The 16946-nt window shown below is 39.0% G+C and overlaps 1 protein-coding gene across 2 annotated transcripts; it reads right to left on the bottom strand.

Annotated features, from left to right (window-relative positions):
* Nucleotides 1-887: 887 nt before the first annotated feature.
* DHRS7 (dehydrogenase/reductase 7) lies at nucleotides 888-16940 on the bottom strand. Of its 2 annotated transcripts, XM_024731494.1 has the most exons (7): nucleotides 16759-16940; nucleotides 10499-10651; nucleotides 8636-8742; nucleotides 7930-8169; nucleotides 5209-5331; nucleotides 3781-3996; nucleotides 888-1112 (listed from the first exon to the last, which is right to left on the bottom strand). In XM_024731494.1, exons 1-7 carry the CDS (start codon nucleotides 16889-16891, stop codon nucleotides 1065-1067), a joined length of 1020 nt encoding a protein of 339 aa, XP_024587262.1. In that variant the 5' UTR covers nucleotides 16892-16940; the 3' UTR covers nucleotides 888-1064. The 2 variants fall into 2 exon arrangements, with proteins under 2 accessions (XP_024587262.1, XP_024587261.1); XM_024731493.1 differs by lacking the exon at nucleotides 888-1112 and having other exon boundaries at nucleotides 3712-3996.
* Nucleotides 16941-16946: the final 6 nt, after the last annotated feature.

Below are 16946 nucleotides of genomic sequence, written 5' to 3'. Positions count from 1 at the left end.
CAAAATGAGCACTATCTTCTGTGCACATAAATTTAAGTATATTAAACAGAATTGTTACAGTCATCATTTACTTTCTTCACTCATCACCGTGCTTCTAGGATATATCCATCTTGCCATGTATGCATTTATTCCATTGCTTTTACTTGCTGTACCTCATGGTATCACTCCACCATTTACACCTTCCCCATTTCCCAAAGATAGCCACCAGGGTGGTCTCCAACTTCTCCACCAACTATTCCAGTTATTTTATGGGTGTTACCTTGTCTATAGGTAAACTGTGAACTGCTTATACGTAAGAACCATGTTTTTCTTCCCCTGTTCTTCTCCCTTCTATTATGGCCTATGCATGTTTTCTACTATAAGGTGCTAAAGATTAAAGTAAAATTAATGATAATAAGAAGTTGCCAATGGAATCTTCCTGAGCTGAGTTTAACCCAGGCTTTACCCCTTACGAGCTCTGTGACCTTGGGAAAGTAACACCTACTTGCTTTGGGCATTTCTTTCTTCATCTATTAAGGTGGATAATACCACCTACCTTAGAGGGCTGTTATGAGAAATAAGTGAATTAACTAATTACAAAGCACCTCAGTATAGCAAATGACATATAATAGATTTTTAATAAATTATGGCTGCTATGAGTCCTACCTACAGCTTCAAATTCCAGTCATTTGTACCTGTCAACTCTTCCAAGAGAATGTAAGCACCTTGGAAGCATGCCATTTCAGACACTTCTTTATATCTGCCCATTCCCCAGCACTCTGCTTCATGTAATATTCCATGCATTTATGCTAAATGGATTACTGTAATTCTTTGGTTGGCATTCTGCTAACCTAGATTTTAAGCATACATGCTAGAGTATGTTAAAATGCTCTTTAATCCAGGAATGTAGTGTGTATTAATACCCTTATTGCAAGACTCCTGGCAATCTCATTTATTACACGTTGAAAGGAGAGTTGTATCTATTAAGAAGTAAAATCACAAATAAGTCTTCAGTGCATAAGAAAATTGCTGTTGTTATGTTTTCCGTTTCTCTTTCCATTGGCTTGAAAAATGCAAGTACTCCTTCACTGATATTTTGTCTTCCAGATTTTAAAATAAGAGGAATCTGCATCCTATAACAGAATGACAGAAACATGAATCAGTCTTTTCTACCCCGGTTTTCGACAATTAATTCCTTCTGTTTTGAGGAGCTATATCATTATGATTCACTGTTGAGAATCCTTATAAAACCTGGGCAAATGCTTAAGTCAGAATAAAAATCATAGCCAAAATTCTAGATCGATCTACACAAAAATATCTCTAATGGGCTTAGCATAGTTATTTCCCTGTCATTTGTTAGCATTTGACTATGCCATTTCATAAATGCTGAAATTTCTATTATTACTCTTCTGGATCAGCATGTCATACCTACACTGACTTGCCTTAATAAATACAAAGAACAGTGTCTTTAGAATTAAAATAATTGACAGACAACTTCAAAATCTTTTGTGGACTTTGAGTACATTGCTTAAAGAGTAAAACAAAGCAACTCAGTCTCTAAGAGGTGACATTTCATTTGGGAAGATATCCATTTACCACTTTCAAGAATTTGCACTAAATAAGACATAAATTATAACACAAAATTCAATGCAATTCTTTATGCCTAAAATTAATAACAATTCATCAAAACAAAGTTCCAGACATAATGTTCCTAGCTTAAATGACAGAAACAAATTCAAGTATTATCAACAAGTACATTTAGTTTGGGATAATACTGGCATCTCTTAACTTAGATGCTTATAAACAAATTTCAGTAAGGAGATGGATATATACAATACAAAATAACAGTGGGGAGGAAAGAAGCAAGGAGGAGAGAATTAAGTAAAAAAAAAAAAAAGAGGAACAACTTTTAAAAGTTTCTAGGGTTTTGTGTAAAGAATAAGGTATATCTCAGAAATGGTTTTGGGAAATGAAAGGATGCCCAGTTTATCATAAAGTGATAAAGCAGTAAGACCACGTAATAAGCAATATTTTAAAGATGTTGGTAGGAAGAGAGAGGTCATTATTTTTAGCAAATGTGAGATGTAATGAAGTGCCTAGATTTACTGAGTGATGTTTATATCTTACAGTTAGGTATTCTGTAAACAAAAAAAAATCCTTCTTATGGACATTCCTGAAAGAACAGCTGCTACACTGGGACTGAAACTCTAGTCCCTAGTTCTTCTTTGCCCTCTGAAACAATTATTTCTATAATGCATTCTCTCTCTGCCATATTATTTAACTCTTTGATCTTTACTATCTGTTTGCTGAATATCCTCCTGCCATCAAAACAAAAGCATTAACAGCTAATACTTAACAATCATAACACTCCACGCTATATTTTAAGAGCTTTCCACATACTAACTCATTTACTCCCCATAACAATCCTATGACTAGGTGGTATCAGTAGTCTCCATTTTGTAGATGGGGAGACTGAGAGAGAAGTAACTTGGCCTGGGGTCATGGGACGAGTATGGGGTAGAGCTGGAATTTCAACCTAGGTAGACAGGCACCAGGCTCCATGCTCTTAACCAGGATGCTGTGTCACCTCTTTAGTAAGGTGGCCTTTCCCTCTCAACTCTTATCCATCACTGGGCACAATGCCACTATATCTGCTGTCCTCTAAATTTCAAACTCAGATGTAATATTTGATGAAGCTCTACCTTCGGAACCATCCCACACTACCAAGTCCCAGTGTTGGGACTTAATGTTACCAAAACACTTACAAATGTTTTGGCCCAAAGCAAACTAGTTAGTAGAAAATGAATAGCCCCCTACATGATTTTTCAAGCTCTAGACATGTTAGTGCATATTGAAAGTTTTATAACCTTTAAGTCTCTTTAAGTATTTTGTTTTCTTTTGTTTTTTGCTTTTTTCACTAATTCATTTTCACCGTCCTGCAAAAAGCTGGAACAAATGTCTAACAATTTGTGATTGCTTAAATAGTGGTAGGTTATATAATGATACAAATGGTATGATCCCATTTTATAATTCTCCTTATATACAATCCCTGCTAACATTTCTAAAAGAAGGTAGTAATCACTGAAAGAAATACTTTAACAGTAAAAACCATCCACAGAAATAATGCTTCTTTGCATAATCATATCTATATGATCTATAATTTTTAGCTTAACTCATTACATATCCTGTGCTGTTTATACATTAAACTCTTGACGGTCACAATTTTCTCAGAAATAGTTTATAACATGCCTTACTTTTCTGGAAGAATGAGTGCTGAAAGAATGAGCGATCAGCGTATTTTCCTAGACACATCTCAGATGTGCAAAGTGCTTCTGGAACAAAGTCAAAGGAACCAGCACTACATGTAAGAGTGCATCTCTTTTAATAGTGTGGAAGTGCTTTGACAGAGGTAGGCACAGGGCTGAGGTACACCAAGTCCTGGGGAGAAATGGGAGGGGAGGCCAGGTATCAACCCAAGGAGGTGACACTTGTAGTAAGATGGGTTGGAGTTTGTGGGGACACATGGTAGAGAAAAAGCATTTTGGCCCATACACTAGCCAAACAGTAAGTATAGAAGAAAAAATGGCAATCCTTGATTTGATTTTACCTCGTAGAAAACTTTCTCCAAGACCAGTAGTAATTTATAGTAAACCAACAGATATGCATGGGGGAATGGAAAACTTTCTATACCTTTTTTATTTATATCATGAGGTTGGTGGAAGGTTAGTTTTCAAGCACTAGAAGATGTCATACTTTCCTACAAGATGGATATGTATTCAGAAATGTATAAATCGGTCTTACCACACCATTCTTAAAGTTCTCAATCCTTTTCTTCCCTAATTTGTCGGTTATCCACCAAGCCCAGGTTGGCATATACTGCCACAAATATGCCATTAACAAAAAAGGCTGATCCGCGATCCAAACTTCCTTCAAATCATTGGCCATGCTGATTAACATCAGCTGCACACAACGACTGGCTGCCATCTTGTGGGACTGATCTGCATTGCTGCCTGTAGTCTAAGAAAATTTTGAAAAATTAGTGAGGGATGTGTATTTATCCAAGTTATCTCACAGAACTTTTAGGCTAGAAAGGACCCAGAAGACATCTAGTTGAGTGACTCCTTTAAAGTGGCCTCATGCCCCTTAGGAGTCCCCACAGGTACTAATGGGTGCCTATAAGCTATTTGTAATATTCCAAAAAGCCTAATGGAATTCATACACTTAACCAGATAAGATTGTGCAGGCTAACTACAAGGTAAAAGTTCTCTGCTTTTAATTAGAATTGTACCGTCTTAAAGTACTTAATGATAATTCCATGTCACTTAGTAAAAAATTTTAAATTATTAATACATACATTTAGCAAGTGAAATTCTATAAAATATGGAGTCCATGAGGATGAAATGGAGGAAGAAGATAAAAGCGGTTTCTTGGTATTGAACAAATCTGGTACTGCTACTCTAGTTAACCCACTACCATTCTACAAATAAACTGAGGCCCAGAAAGGCAGTAACTTATCTGTGCTCACACAGATCATTTAGTAGCAGCCAGTTCTATATTCCAAGTCCCTTGATTCCTATAAGAGTGCTTTTTCTATTTTACCATAGTGCCTCCACAGAAAATGTAAACTGTATATGTAAACATTTACATAGAAGCATATAGAGACTTATATCTCAGTAGAAACATTAGTGGAGAAGAAGGAAAATTTCATGTCCTTTAGAGGGATTTTTGTATTAGTGAGTGATATTGGATTCTTCATGAGACATTCACTATTCATTTGATAGATCACATGTGTAATCTATGAGCTGAGGGAAGCACAGGCCTGGGTGAGGCTAACCTAAAATTAGTAAAACTCAACAAGCTTTTTTCTAAGCTCCTTCACCATAATCCCTTTTTAAAATCCCAGTAAGATTTAATGTACCAAAATTCAGCCACACAGAACCTTTCAGTGTTGCTATAATTTGTGAATTGATTAAAACTGGGTTTTTAAAATACTGATAGCGCACCTAATAGTGGATTACTTATTAGCAGTATCTTAGTAATTTCTTTAGCTTTTATTAAAACTGGATGCCAAAGCCCTTACAGCTAACCTTAACCATTTTCCTAATGCTGAGTTAAGTTCTGTAAAGAGTTCATAAGCAATTCTAACATGAAAACCCTGAGGCATAGTGATATGATGCCAGTGTATAACTACTAAAGCATTCAAATTATTCCCCAACTAGAAATTTTTACCTTGGTGACTTCTTCAGTTAGGGCATTCTTCACAATATTTGATTGCACAGGTCCTGGGCAAATGTTAGAAACTATTATACCTGGGTATGTAGCAAGTTCAATTCGGAGGGTATTAAAAAACCCCTAAAAGGCAAAAAAAGCAAGTAAAATTAAATACAGACACATATCTCATGTTTACTAATAGCATGGAATTACTTTTCTTCAACTTTTTTTTTTTCTTTTTTCTTTGCGATACGCAGGCCTCTCACTGCTGTGGCCTCTCCCGTTGCGGAGCACAGGCTCCGGACGTGCAGGCTCAGCGGCCATGGCTCATGGGCCCAGCCGCTCCGCGGCATGTGGGATCTTCCCGGACCGGGGCACGAACCCATGTCCCCTGCATTGGCAGGCGGACTCTCAACCACTGCGCCACCAGGGAAGCCCCTCTTCAACTTTTTATGAAGGACAACAGCAGCAGAAAATATGTTCTGAAATGCCTGAGTAAAGGATAGGAAATGTAATTACGCAAGATGAGGCATTTTTAAGTGTAAGACTGAAGGCAATCTAGAAGAGGCATTCTCAGCTCTTTCCAGGTATGAATAGTTCATCCCCGCATTGGCAGTGGCAGCTCGTGCCACCAGTGATTTAGCACTGAATAAGTGAGAGATTACCCCTGGAGAGTCTGATACACCCTCCCACCCAGTCGCCGCCAGCTCCCCACTCCAAAAGGGTTGCATGTTCTCCATTGAGCATCACTGAGGCTGGGTTTCTTTTTCTCCCTCAAAGTGGCCTAAAGTGCAGATGTTGGGGCAAGGGGGAGCAAGCGGGGATTAGTACTAAACCGAAACTATCATAGAAGAGCAGTTCAACCTTTTCAATTACTATTTGAATAGATAATTAGTTTCAGCAAAGATTTATATTTTGGGGGTAGTAAGAGAGTACACGGCTAGTTAAAAATGTAATATGATTGCTTACTCAATGGCTTTTGTAAAAACAAGCTGGACCCTCTAGACTTAAAAGATACTGCCCAAAAAAAAAAAAAAAAGATACCGCCCATTTCTAAACCAAATAGGGAGTAAACATCTACATCCCTTCATCTCCTCTCTAAATCAGGAAATATTCCAAGACTACAATGTGATAAACTGAATTAATTGAAAAGCCTAAGCAGCTAACCCAGGGTACATTCATTTATGATCCAATAACATCAAACAGTTACCAGCCTTTAATGCTGATGCCTAACAAACACAGGGTCTTTGAGGGTTCACGCTGTCAGAGACTAATACAGTGCCTGACTGATGGACAGGAAAAAAGGTTTCATGAATGAACTCCTGCACCCTTAACCTTCTGCCACTGTAAGCAAAAGAGGGGAGAGGACACCATGAAAGCCAATACACCAGACACGAAAACCTCTCCTTGTTTGAAATCACATCTAGTATAGTGTGTGAACCTCTGAATGACAAATAAGTTCACTCTCTAGCTTGCTGGGTATCGGGGAAGGAAATGTGCTCTTCAAAAAGAGCCTCCTGGTCTCAGTGTTCAGCTACTGGTATAACCGGAGTCTCAATCTGCCACATGGTATCAGATGATCAAATCCAAAAATAAAACAGTGAGTCTTGGAGGGCAGGCCAGACAACTCATATTGTGTTTGACTGAAAGCATCCTGTATGTCTTATGAGATACTAAGTGTGAAACAGATGGGGTGGCCAACTTCCCTCATCTGCCTGCCTGAGACTTGCCCAACTGCTCTGCAGGAAGTAAATGATACCCCATTACCAAATATGAGGAAATCATCACTCCCGTATTTCATTTCATCACTCTGCAACTGTCTGCTCTTCACAGCAGAAAGAGGATCCTAAGGAACCAAAGCTTCAAATTTTCATGAAACTGATGACCATTCAACTATTGCATCTCATTATTCCAACAGTGAAACATTCTACTTAAACTGACCTTCAACAGCATTAATTATAAATCATTTGTCTTTCTTAATCATTCTTCTCCTACTGGCTTTACGATTTAATTTGCTCCATGTTATACTTTAGTAACATTTCTTATCCACTCTTAAGCCAACATTAAAAATTCATTCGTTTCTAATATTCACATCTCATAAATTATGCAAGCCAAATTAAGCTTTCTCGGAGACTCTGCCTTAACTAGATTTTCTTCTTCCAATGAAATCAGAGTAAACAGAGTCAAGGCTAGTCCCAGTAGGGATATGAAATGCAGGGCTCATCATTCAGTGGGCAGTTCCTACATCTGACATGCATGTACATTTAGAAATTCAGGTAAAATAAACACCAACAACAATGGGGAAGGAAAAAGAAGTCACAGAAATGAGGACAAGTACATCCTGAAATGTGTGTAGAAGAAACAAGGAGTAGACCCCAAATTTGCCATGAAGATGTGTTAGAAATGAGGATAAGGTAAAGGGTGACATGTCAACTAGACTATACAGTTTTCAAGGGCAGGGATCATATCATATCTTATCATCTTTATACTCCCAGGACCTGTTACAGTGCACGACACAGTGTAGGTGCTCAAGACATGTTTGCTAAATTAGGAAGAGGCATGTAAGGCTCAAGTCTTTTTTAGCATCTTCTGGGTAAGTCTTCTACCCGAGATCTCCTTGGGTCTCTCTGTGTCTCCATACATCACTACCCAGTTCCGTTGATCTCTTGCAGTGAAGGCCATATGCCCCATATACACATTCAGGTCAGTTCTATCCGAGTTCAGTTTTGGCAGCCTTACCTGAAGAGCATGTTTGCTGGCACAATATCCAGCAGAAAGGGGTGCAGATATAATACCCAGGAGGCTAGTCACAGTAACAATTTTTCCTTGCTTCCTCTCAATCATGTGAGGCAGAACACACTTTGTCAAGGACACCGTCCCTAAGTAGTTAACCTCTATTAGCTCCTTGTAGACGTCCAGGCTGGTGTCCACACACAAAGAACGCTGGGATACTCCACCATTGTTGACCAGAATGTCAATCTAATTAAAGAAAATCAGAAAAGAGGCACTTTAGAGATGACCTGTAAATGTATTGTTGGAATTCCCAGGGATGGCTGGTTATATTGTTAACTTGATGAATCAATGGAACAGGATGGTATATTTCCAGAAGTCAGCAATCAAAAAGATAAAATGAAAATCAGAATTCACCTATGGAACTAAATTCTCAACTTAAATGACTTTTTATGGAAAATAATGTGTCACAAAAATAATAGGCACAGTGGATTTTTAGCTTCTTTTCTACATGAAGGAGTTAGTATTTGTTAAGGGAGGAAAAGTTCTAATTACATAAAGCCACAGACTCAGAGATTAAGAGGCCCAACTCATGGGCCTTCATCACACTGCATGAACCCATTTGCCTAAAGCCCTTTGAATGACAGCACCATAGATGGGAATCTCTTTTGTAGCTACTTCAAAGCAAGATTCATGCACTCAAAATGCTACTTACTTTGCCAAACTCCTGGAGAACCGCTTTGGTAGCCATTTCATGGGAACTTCTGTTAGTCAGGTCAAGGGGCAAAATGAGTATATCTTTTCCTTTCAAATTGCCGTTCTCTAAATAAAGACACTTAAAAATTAATGTGGAAGTCATGTGCTATTTACATTAACATTTAACACCCACCCTACAACCACATTTGGCAATGAACTCGTTTCTGGGTGGCCCTGTGGATGAGGTTCTTTTCAGTGACCAAGAAGAGGACTGGTGGTGATATGGCAACATATTATCGGACAAAAAGCTGGGTACACAGGAAGTAGAATTCCTCTCTTCAGCTTGAATATATACAGCCTAATATTGGAACAGACTCTGGAAGAAATCAAGATTATATTACAAACTAAAAAAAGCAAAAATTTTAGAGCAATTTCTTTATAAGTACAGAGGTACATCTGTACAACTGTTATATGATAGGTTCACTACTTGATTTTTAAACACATTTTTTAAAATTTTATGCTGAAAATCAATAAGTTGAGTCCTCCAGTCCCATGACACACAGAAGCTTCCTTCCAGAGGCTAAGGTTTCTAGGAGGCAAACAAGGAAAAGGATACAATCCTGAAATTCGCAACCAAGAAACAAGTTGTGCTGTAATGGCCCTTTCTATTTCCGTTCATCAAAAGGGCAAATGAAACTAATTTCCTTGAATAACCTTGAAATACAACAAGGTTGTGTTTCAATAAGAAAAACAAGTAAGTAGAGAAAACAAGAGGTGTAAAGGCTTAATGGGCAAAGGAGTAAATTGTGAAACAGTAACTGTTTTTTAAAGGAAATAGTTTGTACTAATGATCTGACAAAAGGAAAAGGCCTTACTCCAGCTAAGAAATGCTGTTATGGTTCATTTCTGCCAGTGCAAGTCTCAACAGAGGAGGAGCAACTGCCATTAAGAAATGGCCCAGTTCAAAAACACAAGAAGCCTTTGAAAGCAATATCGTGAAAGAGGGCTTGTAGCCTTGGCAACTAACTCTGTTTCTGGGTGGTTAGTTCCATCAGCAAAGTGAAAGAAAGATTTTTAAAGAATGACAGGTAAATGACCCAAAAAATGGTCTACTGGAAAATTCAAAATTATTTCAGTGTAGATACTAAATGTCCCATGAGAAATAATAACTTTATTACTTGAGGCTGCTTTCACTGTGAACATAACTACACCAAAACCCAAACCGACAAAAACATTGTTGTCCTATATATATGAAAAATATTACCTCAAGCTGCATTTTTCAAACTTAATTCTATTCCGAGACTTCCCTAGTGGTCCAGTGATTAAGACTCCGTGCTTCCACTGCAAAGTGGCATGGGTACGATCCCTGGTCCGGGAACTAAGATCCCACATGTGTGGCATGCCCCCCCGCAAAAAAATTTAACTCTATTCCTGTTTATTCCTGGTAACAAAAGTCTTATACCATTTCCTGTGATTTTAATATCTGATGTTTTACCAAAATGTCAATTAAATTTCTCTGGTTACATACATGTATATCATACATAAGAACCAAACTGTTCTTTCTTTAAGACAAAAACGTAAGACATTTATTTGGTCAGTAAAAATCCACTAGCATTTGAGAGAATTGATGGTCACTCCCTAATGCTAAGAACCAGTGTCAAAAACAAAAGTAGAAATGTGGCAGAAAAAGAGAAGAAAAAGGCCAGGCCAGCTAACTAAGAGATGACAAAAGGAAGAGGACTTGGATCAAAGCACGTAGAGCATTTGGAAACAGAGTCCACTGCCCAGGAGAATCCCCCTCTTCTCTCTAAAATTCCCAAATTTTGACTTTGGGTTCTGATTTACTTCTAGGAAGCACTGCTGCTCTTTTAGATTTACTTACCAAGGCATCTTCTTTTCACCCTTTCCAGCTCATGCACTCTTCTGGATGACAGCACAAGAGAAACCCCTAATTTGGACAGCTGGTAAGCCAGCTCTTCACCAATCCCACTTGATGCTCCAGTCACCCACACCACCATATCAGTCAGCTCCCATTCTATTGAAAAAGGAGTGGGGATTGAGGGGAGAAAATAAGCTATGGGTTACATCCATAAATCAAAGATTAACCAAAGGAAAAAAGTAGTTTTAAACAATATCACTGAATATGAAGACATAATGTGTGGCGCTTAAAAATTTAAATATCCTATGTTTACAGCCTTGATTGTGGTGATGGTCTCACAGGTGTATACTTATCCCCAAACTCATCCAGTTGTATACATTAAATATGGACAGTTTCTTATAATCATACCTCAATAAAGTGGTTTAACTTTTTTTTAATTAAATATCCGAAGAAAACACTTCCTACTTAGTGCTACAAATCATATTAGTAGCAGTTATCAACATGTTATTTTGTGTATTCTAGACTCTTGGTGAGTTTTCCAGACTTTACTTCAAGGTATAACTCCATGGTCTGACTCTAAGACTCTATTTATCTGTATATTTGATCAAGAAAAGTAAGGGTAAGTAAATAGAAAGTATCTGGATTCACATTCTCACTTTCCTTATTCATAAATGAGGGATTCAGATAAGATGATCACTGAAAGTCCCATCCAGTTTTCAATTCTATTATTCTAATTTCTTGCAAATCTGAATATACCAAGTTCTACTCTAGGGTATGGTAAAATCACCCTGGATTTTTAAAGTCATGTTTTCCCCATTTGTCAATCATATCTGATGCCTATCAACTAAAGGTTTTTAGTGCCCCCCAAATGCCTGAGCTTTCATCTTAGAAGAATCTAGTAGTTCACCCAAGAAGAAATACATATGAGCAATGAAATGTACTCTGCTTGCCCAAGTATCATCTTGTTAAAGATTGTAAAAATGTAAAATAAAGCAATGATGAGCGGTTTATTCTCCAGTGAAAAACTTATTTGCACTGAAGCACACGATAGCCACCGTCCATCTGAATCCGTAGAGTCACTGTAGTTAAGTGTTCCTGTGTGCCTTGTTTATTAAAATGTGTTATTTATCAAAAATAGCAAACAAGGTTTTATTTAAGATACACATTGCTGATTTTAGATGAGAAAAGTTAAAATCAGGAAACTAGTTTACTGTTTTAGTCAAACAATTCTAAAACCTAACTGGCGGGTAATCAGTACGAGCTCTGGAGACTATCCGCTCAAGTTCCAGCTGTGTCACACACAGCAATGAAATGCTCCCATGTGAGAACTCGGTGCCTTAATTTTCCAAACCTGGAAAACTGAACAGTCCTTCATAGGACTGTTGAGAGAAATGAGTCAAAACATGTAAAGCACTCAGAGCAGTGTGTGACACATACTCAGTGCTTAATAAAATGTCAACTGTAATTGTTGCTAAAATTGATTAACAAATGGACTTTTTGGCAGCAAAACACATTGTATGTTGTTATTTCTCCAGCCAGGGGCAATGGGGTTACTAACTTTAATGGCTTAACATTTTTTCATTGCTTCCTATGTGCTTAAACATATTACCATATGAAAACCCTCACAAGGACCTTATGAAACAAGAATTATCTCAGTTTTATAGAAAAGGAAACTGAGGTTTACAGAGATTAATTTACAGCACTAGACTGTAAATTTCCTTAAGGCTAGAACCATGACTCCCTTATTCATTGCTGTGTCCTCAGTGCATTGCACAGAGACTCGCATAGAGAAAGCACTCCATAAATCACTGTTGAATAAACACCCAAGAACCCTGGCAGAACTAGCATAGGAGTCCAGGTATATCTAGCTCGTAAGCCCACACTCTGATCACTAGCCTACACTGAACATGTTTTAATAAGATCAATATCTTAGAACCCAACTATCTTAGCCATTCAAGAAAATGTCCTCAGGAAAGAGGTGTCATGTAAATATCTGAAGTAAGGACAGAAACATCCCAAATACTGTGTCTTGGCTACAATGCTTTCCTATCATCTGATGTACTTTTTTTTCTTTTGGCTGCAGCTTGAAGGATCTCAGTTCCCTAACCTGGGCCATGGCAGTGAAAGCTCCAAGTCCTAACCACTAGACCACCAGGGAACTCCCACATCTGATGTACTTTTGTGGAAAGGCTCAACTGAGCAACCTTCCTGAAGGACTTTATCAGGAATAGCAGAATGTATATTCAGATAGTCATTCATTGACGACTCATTGTTCCAAAGTTCTTTAATACACAAGACTCCAAGGTGAATATAATTTGTTTGTAACTATTTACTAACTAGCACAGAACTAACAAAGATTTCTTCATTTGTATACCAATATGCAAACATTATTTAAAGGCAACAATGAAAACCCGCAGGCTAACATTTACCTTAGTACACCTGCAGTTCTGGCACCCTTCTTCCCACTCTGGAGAAGAAAACTTTTTTATTCAGCACCAACTTTTGTTTAACAATTCAACAGAATCTGGCATACATAACTGGCCTCCCCTAAAGAGCTTCTGAAAGCAGATTCTTGGAGTTGGAAGGACACTTAGAGTTCAACCCTCAACCCAGTTTCAGAATTCTCCCCTCAGGCTGTTGACTAGGAGCTACTTAATTTCCTCACAGGAAGAGTAAGCTAGTTATCTCTGAGGCACCGGTTCCTTTTTAAGGCAAGTCTAATCATTTAAGGGGTTCAGGGATTCTTTCTTATACTGATAACTTTTTAACTTCTATGGACCAGCAGCCATTGGCAGCAGTTCTGCCTTGTGGTGTCAGGAAGAATAAATCAAGCCTGTTTTGCACATGACAGTGTCTCATTTATTTGAAGACAGCTGTTATGTCCTCCCTACGTCCTTTCATCTCTTGCTTCTCTAAGGCTAAACACCTCCAATTTCTGCTACCTTCCCTCAGATGACATGGCATCCGATTTCCTCACTCTTCTGCTCATACCCTCTGCACAAGCTCCAGCTGGTCAATGTTCCTACTGAAAGGAGCTGGCCAGAGCAGGACACAGGATTCCCATGGGGTCTGGACAGTTCAGAGCAAGGTGACATGACTAAATCGCTTCCCTTGTCCCTCAGAAGGGAGGCTCCGTGAGGGCCCAGGCAGTGGCTGGCTCAGTCACTGCTGTGTCCCCAGTGCCCAGCACAGAGGCCAACACAAGCAGGTATTCAGAAGACACCTGCTGTTGTTTGCAGTTTGTTCCATCAGACACTAAACATCTCCCAGGATTGCCTAATCTTTTCTGGCACTTCACAGTTGACTCACATTGAGGTTACGGCCAACTAAAATCTGAGTCTTCCTCACATGTGCTGCTGTTGAGACTTTTCCTACTCTGGACTGGTGCCATGGATTTTTCTGCATCTACATGCAATAACTAAAATTAGTCACTCTTAAATTTCACCATGTGAGATACATGCTTGGAAATGCAGAGACTATCTCCAGAAGGATACATAAAAGGCAGGAAATGGTGGTTGCCTCCAAAGAGGCATACTGGGTGGCTGGGAGACAAGGGTGGAAGAGAGCTTTACTTGTCACCATACATCCCTTTGTATTTTTAAAATTTGCCTTACGTGAGTATATTGTCTATTTTTTAAAGTGACAAAAAGTAATAAACCTATAGAGAAGAAAAAGAGGATAATTTTTTTTTAACCTTCAAAGAGTCTACCCATCTTTGCAGGCTGAGCTGTTTTGGGAACTTGAGTCTATCTTCATGTTCCTTTAACTTTTTTTCATTATCACCTCACCCCCACCCCCTAAATGTCTTTTTAGTCATTTTTTCCTAATAACTCCTCCAAGACATTTTAATTTCACAGATATACTGTACATCTGCTTATGTATTTACATATATCTATCTTGCTTTATACATAAAAGGAGTTCTATAAAGTTTACTCTTCAGTCAATGCAGGTTTAAGAATGGTGAAATTTAAAAATTAAGTTAAAATTTAAAAGCTATTAACATTTAACTTTACAACTGTAAACTTACAAAAGTTATTTTGCTAAATAACTTGTAATGTATTTACTTAAATTGTAATGTATTATATTACATATGTAAATTGGCAAATTATACAGCTACATAATAATAGAAAAGTAATTAAATGTATTAAAAAACCCTTCAAAACTGATACTTTTCCAGCAAAAGACACTGAAAAAACTAAATGAATTTCTTAAAAATTACCTTTAGCCACCTTAACTTTTACTTGATATGTTAAAATAACTTTTCATTTAACTAGCTGCCAGATATTGTCAACATTTTTCCTTTTCAGCACTTGACATTATCAGTTGAATAACTTGTATAGAATAATAAAATATAAGATATTTTTATGGAATTCTCAAAGTCCAATTTAACACAAAAGCACTGGGGATCAAACACAAACATCCACAAAGCAGCCAATAGGCACATGCATTCCATCTGTTGAGATGGAGCAAATGACTATGAGAAAGTCTACCAATCACAGCCATCTATTTACCGTAGTTCTGTAGCCCTGATCTTGCACACGTGTTATGTATTTTCCATGAACTCAATGTCAGCCCTACACATGCTATACCCCCCAAAAACCCAAGAAGAAAAATGAAATACTAAGGAATAATATTTTGTTGGGTAGAGATGAGCTTTGAAGGGGCATAAAACATTGTACCATCTAAGAATTTTTTCTGTCCCCAAGAACCAATTCTCACCCCTGTGTAAGTGATATGGCTCCTCTTCCCTCCCTGGCTCCAGTTTTTGGGTTTTTTTTTTTTAACAGTTTTAATGGAGTATAATTGCTTTACACTGTTGTGTTAGTTTCTGCAGTACAACAAAGTGAATCAGCCATATGTATACATATATCCCCATATCCTCTCCCTCTTGAGCCTCCCTCCCACCCTCCTTATCCCACCCCTCTAGGTCATCACAAAACATTGAACTGATCTCCCTGTGCTATGCAGCAGCTTCCCACCAGCTACCTATTTTACATTTGGTAAGGTATATATGTCAGTGCTACTCTCTCACTTCGTCCCAGCTTCCCAACCCTGCCTCGCCCCCCCACCGCCACGCCGTGTCCTACAGTCCGTTCTCTATATCTGCATCTCTATTCCTGCCCTGCCACTAGGTTCATCATTACCTTTTATTTAGATTCCATATATGTGCGTTAGCATACGGTATTTGTTTTTCTCTTTCTGACTTACTTCACCCTGTATGACAGACTCTAGGTCCATCCACCTCATTACAAATAACTCAGTTTCGTTCCTTTTTATGACTGAGTAACATTCCATTGCATATATGTGCCACATCTTCTTTATCTATTCATCTGACAATGGACATTTAGGTTGCTTCCATGTCCTGGCTAGTACTGCAACGAACATTGGGGTACATGTCTCTTTTTGAATTATGGTTTTCTCAGGGTATATGCCTGGCTCCATTTTTAAAGCATACTAGTTATCACTTCCAAGCAAACCTCCTCACATAATTTGGATAGTTTCATACAGGAAACTAGGTCCAGGGAAATCCCACTTTCCTCCTGGCCCTTACAGATCCAAAGCCTAGCTCTGGGCAGTCTATTAAATTTCTCTGAGCATTAGTTTCCCTATCTGGAAAATAAGCTTAAGAGTCACTGAAAAGGTGACCTGTCATGTGTGAAAAGGGCCTAGCCCAGTGCTTAGCGCATAGAATGCGTTTAGTAAACGACCATCAAATATTAAGCAGGGCAAAGATAAAAGTGAGACAGGCAGAACGCCTTTTAGTATGCCAGTAATGATCTTCCTCCAGGCAAAACGCCAATCCAGTTCTTTCTATGGTTATACTTTTATCCCAATGAGTAAGCAGGTATGTGGGTGATTCTGGATTACCTCAAATTTAATTTCGCTACTCTGAGTAGAGTGAGAAATGGCAGATAAACAACCGCACAAAGTAGCCTCAAAAGGAGTCACCTTTACGAACGCACTTTCTCAAAGTATTGTCCTCCCACGCTGCATCTGAATCCCTGGGAGCGGGGTTGAGAATTCTGAGATCTGTGGGCGCCCCACAATGCTCTCTTACGCTGGCAACCAGGGAAGTCCATGTGGACCAGGACAGAAGACAAAAGGCCCCGGCCCCTTCCTCCCCGAACCGCAGCCCCGGGGAAAAACGCAGCCTCGCTTCCCGGAAGCTCCACGCCACCCTTCGCGAGGGACGCAAAGGCAGCGGAAATCGGACCGCACGAAGCCCGGCCTCCCACTCCGGAAAGGCGGCTGCTGGTCCTCACCTGGGCGTCGCCCCTGCCACTCGGCCCACAGCAGGGTCAGGTCGCCGTCGGCCCGCAGGAAGCGTAGCAGCTGCACCACGAGAGCGAGCAGCGCGCACAGCGCCAGCAGCCAGAGCAGCAGGTCCCAGCTCATCGCGGCCGCGCGCGCCCTGCTACGTAGGACGAAGGCCGACAGACCAACAGAGCCA

This window comes from Neophocaena asiaeorientalis, unplaced genomic scaffold (assembly GCF_003031525.2).
Source record: "Neophocaena asiaeorientalis asiaeorientalis breed wild unplaced genomic scaffold, Neophocaena_asiaeorientalis_V1.1 scaffold603, whole genome shotgun sequence".
Classification (NCBI taxonomy): Eukaryota; Metazoa; Chordata; class Mammalia; order Artiodactyla; family Phocoenidae; genus Neophocaena; species Neophocaena asiaeorientalis.
This window is presented reverse-complemented; position numbering and strand designations above follow the sequence as displayed.

Bases quoted from the DNA above. Each gene is read 5' to 3' on its own strand.
- DHRS7 (XM_024731493.1), bottom strand. From the start codon at position 16,891: ATGAGCTGGGACCTGCTGCTCTGGCTGCTGGCGCTGTGCGCGCTGCTC. The intron at 8,743-10,498 runs GTAAGTAAATCT...GTCTTTATTTAG, and splicing joins GGTGAAAAGAAGATGCCTTG to AGAACGGCAATTTGAAAGGA. The intron at 5,332-7,929 runs GTAAGGCTGCCA...TTTGCCTTTTAG, and splicing joins CCAGCAAACATGCTCTTCAG to GGGTTTTTTAATACCCTCCG.